The sequence below is a fragment of the Echinops telfairi genome, unplaced genomic scaffold (assembly GCF_000313985.2).
Source record: "Echinops telfairi isolate 266 unplaced genomic scaffold, ASM31398v2 ScPeMD7_1;HRSCAF=3_0, whole genome shotgun sequence".
Classification (NCBI taxonomy): domain Eukaryota; kingdom Metazoa; phylum Chordata; class Mammalia; order Afrosoricida; family Tenrecidae; genus Echinops; species Echinops telfairi.
The window spans coordinates 82650213-82655843 of NW_022103896.1; the positions used below are offsets into that span (position 1 = coordinate 82650213).

General features: G+C 34.8%; 1 protein-coding gene across 4 annotated transcripts in view; it reads right to left on the reverse strand.

Moving 5' to 3' along the window:
- Window positions 1-242: 242 nt before the first annotated feature.
- The window catches only part of RB1CC1 (RB1 inducible coiled-coil 1), a 94835-nt gene continuing 89446 nt past the window's right edge, over window positions 243-5631 (reverse strand). For all 4 annotated transcript variants that reach the window (XM_004697553.2, XM_004697552.2, XM_045293041.1 and 1 more), the window contains 2 exons: window positions 3859-3929; window positions 243-2879 (listed from right to left, as the gene is read on the reverse strand). In XM_004697553.2, coding sequence (XP_004697610.1) covers window positions 2802-2879; window positions 3859-3929 — 149 coding nt within the window. In that variant the 3' untranslated portion in view covers window positions 243-2801. The remainder of the gene's footprint in view (window positions 2880-3858; window positions 3930-5631) is intronic.

Consider the following 5631-nt stretch of genomic DNA (forward strand, 5'->3'; position numbering starts at 1 on the left):
AGTTGTTGAGCTCCTATCTCTGGGCAAACAGCAAAATTTGGGGCGGGGAGTGAGGGGGAAGCTGCTTGGCATTTGTGACTTTGTTGCATAGTCAAACAGAAAAATTCGACTTAAAAAAACCTGTATGGGAGTGAAAGTCATTTGTCAAGTCTTCCCGGGGACACAAAGGGTTGACACGTCAGTCTAAGTGCTGCTTTTGCTCAGACAACATATATGCTTCTCAGTACATCCAAACATTGTCGTTGTGCTTTGTGTGTGATTTTATTTGCATAAAACATAACCATAGCTCTAAACAAAATTAGTGTGAATAGTGGGAAAGCTGAGAACCATGAGTTACAGAAATCACTGCGAAATGTGAATAAAGTCACCACTTGTAGGTTCGGTGGCTGAATACATGGTTAAATTGGCATTATCAACATTTTTTAGAGAAAAAAAAATGTGATTAAATCTGCTAATGTAGAGAAAGGTTTGAAATCATTAACCACAAAACAAAGAACCCAGACCATTAAAGAGGTTGGAGTTACTGTTAATTTGGATAAATCAGAAACAACTCAATGCAATAACGTATCTGAGACAGGGAGTGCTGTGTGAAAGCTCAAAGCCTAAATAGTGATTTTAAAGTCCTGGAAAAATGAATTTGTAAGTGTAATTTGGGGAGCCTCAGAACCAATTATTTGGTTTTCCTTCTTTTCTTATGGGAAAAATGTTCAGTTCTTGAAATTTTCAGGGTTCAAATACAAATTTGGAACCATTTGCCAACAGAGGTATCAACGTAATTTGATAATTTAAAGAAATTTTAAAAAGGGAAAGTTTATGGTTTTTCCTTATTCTGTTCTAAGGACATCCAGGTACATTTGCCAAAATAAATAAAACTATATAATTCACATATGCATTAAATTTACTTCAAGTACAATGAAACATTTGTGTAATAAGGAAAACCACGTTTTATGGAGTGGAATAGGCTTAGTTATATTGATTAGCAACATCTTAACATTGTCCAAATACTTTGAATTTGAAATTCTCACATAATCTTCCAAATAATCCTGAGGCCTTATTTACTGCATTTAATAAATGAGAAAAGTTCATGCACCTTGCCCATAGTTAGATCTGGAAATAGAACTCAGGCATCCCAACTCAGAGGCTCATGTGCATTGCCTTTAATCATCCAATCATAGAGTTCTGATGTCCGTGCTTCATTTTTCTTTAGAAAATTTCATTTGTAAAGGTATTCACAAGTAATGGGGTTATTATAAAACAGGATATTTAAAACAAGTAGATGCAACAAAACCCAACATTAAGGAACAACACTAGTGACACGATAGATATGTTGCCATAATCCACAGCACAATGACCATATTATATTTTAAGGCCTGCAGCTAAGTTAAAATGGCTGATCTGGTAGATTCAATAAGACCCAACCAAATCTGCTTAAACAAAAACAGTCTGCATATAATTTATTGCCTTTTAATCTTTTGCATGAAGATGCCATCATAGAAGGATTAAATATAAACATGAAATCATTTGCTCATTTATTCATGAATGTTGTCAAATTCAGTTTTCTATACACTGTTCCAATTTCTGTAATACCAGATATACATATTTAAAAAAATATTTAACTTATTTTTTTTTGGGGGGGGGGGAAGCATTATTTTCGGAAAAAAGAAGTGTCTCATTGTTTGTGAGCAACAAACTTGAGCTGTCTTAACTCAACTAATTTATTTAAATGCCCTTGTGGTCAATGGCTTCTCTACAGATCTAATTTATACAATTCTATTAAAATAAACAGCTTTACCCTGTTACACAGTATATACTTAAAGAACATTTGTAATAAACATGTTTCTTTCTCTCTGACATGATACAGAACAATTTTCGTCACTTTTAAGCAGCCACTCAAATTTATTTAGAATGTATCCTTCTTTAAAAGGCACACACATTTACAGGTTCAAATCTTTATTGTTTTAAAATTCTACATGTCTTTTACAATACAATATTTTATTTAAATGACCTCTATATGGTTAATGTACAATGAACAGTTCCTTTTTTTTGAAAGTCAATCATGAATTATGATTTCATCAATATGATTATTCTAAACATAGTAATAAAGTAGGGAAGGCTTGAGGGCTTCATTTGAGAGAGTCAATGGCAGATTCTTCCCTTTAGAGCTCAGAAGACCAATCGCTGAAAATGTTTTAAAGATTCCTGATAAACTTATGTCTGACCTTAAAAATCAGTCAATCAGATAAGAATTGCTTTAGTTTTTTCTTGAAACATCAAAGGGCATTTGAAAGAAAATAAATGAAACAATGGGCTTTAATAATCTACAGAGGCAAACCCAAAAGTATGATGATCTGCATGCAATAATACTCTTTAAATAGTTCTGAAGAATTTATACATTTTATAAAGGCTGTGTTGAAGAGTACAAGTATCTGATACTGCTTTCACAAAAGGACAAATGCTGGTAGTAATACTAACATTTAACATCTAAGTTCAAGCTAATATATATTTAACAGGCAATTAATTTGGCTAATTGTAAGCCACAATGCACAGGATATGCCCTTTGAGAAAATGAACTAGTTTGGTCCGCATTTCTAGAGTTATGGTGGTATAAACAAACAAACACAAAACTATTTTAATTCAGCCAGGGGTTTTCATGATGAATTTATTGTTCCTAGAATGTAGCCAGTGGAAACTCTAAGTCGCGCCGACTCTGTAGGAAAAGATGGCCTTCTGGTTTGGGGGTGATGAATGCGCACTGTTGGCTAGGTCAGGGAAATCCCACAGGTGCTCGTTTCTGCTTCGTGTTATACTTTCTTATTCCAGGACACTGCTTTCACTCTATAAAACTTTGTCCCCAAAGGAACTTTAAATCGGTTTTGTGCCTAGACGGGGAAAAGACACAGAATCACTTAAATGACTAAAATAGATTGCACAAACACCTCCCTCCACCTCATGCTACCCTCTCTAGCTAGAGTACTGAAGGAATCTTTGGCAAACTATACAAACTACAAGCCCCACCACCTGAGGATATTTGAGCCAATATTACTGGTGGAAGAAACAGGTCATTACCATGGATATGGATTTCAGTTGAAGGTCAGGCTAATGTGCTATTTATGAGTGTCAAAAATCTCTCAATTGAAACAGTTTTAAGTTATTTTGGTGTTTTGCAGGAGAGTCCCCAAATTATAGTGGAATGTAAATGTACAGTACTTCTACAGCACTGATATTTTTGGCATTGGTATCAGGAGAATTTTTAGTTATACATCTTTTTTTACATTATTATTCTGCAATGAGTATAAGGTACAAAAAATAAGAGAACATCAACTCTACCCACTCCGGCTCCCACACACAAGAAACAAAACCAAAAACCATTTCTTAGTTCTCAGCGATTCCACCACTCTTCCTTTACACATGAACAGTCTAATTGGAGAACAGAATATTTATAGTAGCATCCCCCTTTAGACGTGCATATTGCTAATATATTCTGAGGTTTCCAAACCCAAACCCAACTCATTGCCATTGTGTCGATGGTGACACGGTAGAATTGTTTCTGTGGGATTCTGAGACAGTCTTTCTGGGAGTCGAAAGCCTCATCTTTCTCCCACGGAGCGGCTAGTGCGTTTGAACTGCTGACCTTGCAGGTAGCAGCACAACACATGACTACTATGCTACCAGGGCTTTTCTTACAAACTGATAAAACAAATATTTACAAAATTATTGATTCAAATTCAACCTCACAAAATTTAAGCTCAGCGTGAAGTGAGCTGAAAGGTCAAGCACAGTAGCACTAGCAACAATTAATACACAGAGCATTTTTCTTGTAATTTCTAGCTCTATCATGTATAATGCCATTTATTTTACCTTCTTGGCCTGACAGTATTCCTTTTCCATTACTTTTCCAAGTACCCAGGGTCTTCTAGATCCACCTGAAGCTGATGAATCAAATTGTTAATATATTTCTGAAACTTAGATTATTTGTATAAACAGAGTAGTCAGTTTTAAAACACACAACATTCCTGAGGTCCACATGAGTAAAAGGATATGTAAGCCTTTCGAAACTGCTGAAATCAGTGAAATACATGCCAATTTAGAAAAGAAAACAAAATTCATGTTACTTTTCAATCAACATTATAGCTTTTTAAAAAATATATAGCTTCTCTCACTCATTAACTATATATAGAGGGCATGTCATATCATAGAACTAATCGTTCAGAAAGTACTGAAGTATAAACCATGAACAAAGAAATCTAGGCATTCTGAGCTAACTCAACAGTGCCATCTGCTGAAAGAACTGACTAAGATGACTTTTCCCAGCTATGATAAAACATATTTTCTAGGTTCAAAGGAAAGTATGCTTGTTTGGGAGGCAGTGTTTGACACAAACAAAATCCTCAAAGGTGGATTCTAACTCACAGGGATCCTTATGGCAAAGAGTAAAACTGTCCCATAGGATTTCCAATTGCCACATCTTTCTCCCCTATTGGAACTGTCAACCTTATCCATTAGCAGTTGAATGCTTAACCATTAACCACTGTGTCTCCAGGACTCCATGTGAATAAACTTGCATTTAATGGGTTTACAATGAGGTTTAAGAACCAAAAAATTCTAGAAGGGCAATATTTGTGTGAAAAGGAGATAAAACATACGGAAGGAGGCAAGATGAAATGCTGTGTGACAAGCTAAAAGTTATAGGAAAGTTAAAAAAAAAAGTGCTGCTACTAGGGTTTCGGTTCATGTAAATTAATTCTAAACAAAACGAGCTTAAACATGTCTTTGCAATCAATAGATGGCTGCCGAAGAATTATTTCAGAAACATATTTGTCTGAGTCTCATTAGGGTGCCTTAAAAAAAAAAAAAAAGGTAGGGTGCCTTTAAAAAAATAAAAGGAAAAGGTCCAATCAAATTCAAGGCAGAGAGGTCAGCTCAGAACATTAAGTTAACTGGTTTTTTTGGACATCAAAGAGATAATTTTGGTAGCTTTTCTAGAAGGATACCGGACAATCATGACACCTTTTATGAAGTACTAAGCAAACTAGAAACTGCATTGTTGAGAAAAAGGCCTGGAAATTTAGGTCCTCCAAGATATTTTCTCCCATCTTGGGAAGACTTACCCCATCCATTCCACAGTCTGATATTACCTCTTAAACTTCTAGTTCCCAAAACCCAAAGAAAATTTCAAAAAAATATTATTTGAGTCCCTTTAGTATGCCAAAACTAATGTTTTGATGTGGTATAAATCAAAGAAAACAATTATTTGGGGAAGAGTAAGAGACGGAAACACTGCCTTCAACGTATATAGATCTACATAGAAAATATATCAAAAAAACCAAGAGCTTACCACTCTGCTTTTAATAAAAGATTTTTATGATGTTACAGCAACACTTTGTGACACCCTCATACTCATTTCCTTTCAAAATCTATCACAAAAGGAGGTTTCCATAATAAAGTTGATTCTAAAAGTATTTCGCCAATATATTATTCTGTATACGATAAAGCATCTGCCAAGTGTTGCCAATTTTAGAACATATAAATATCTTGGATAAATTCAGTCAGAGAGGGTGTTTAAGTGGAGAGAAAATGTTTTGAGAATGATGTACAAATGCGCTTTACACAATTGATGTGTGTATGGATTGC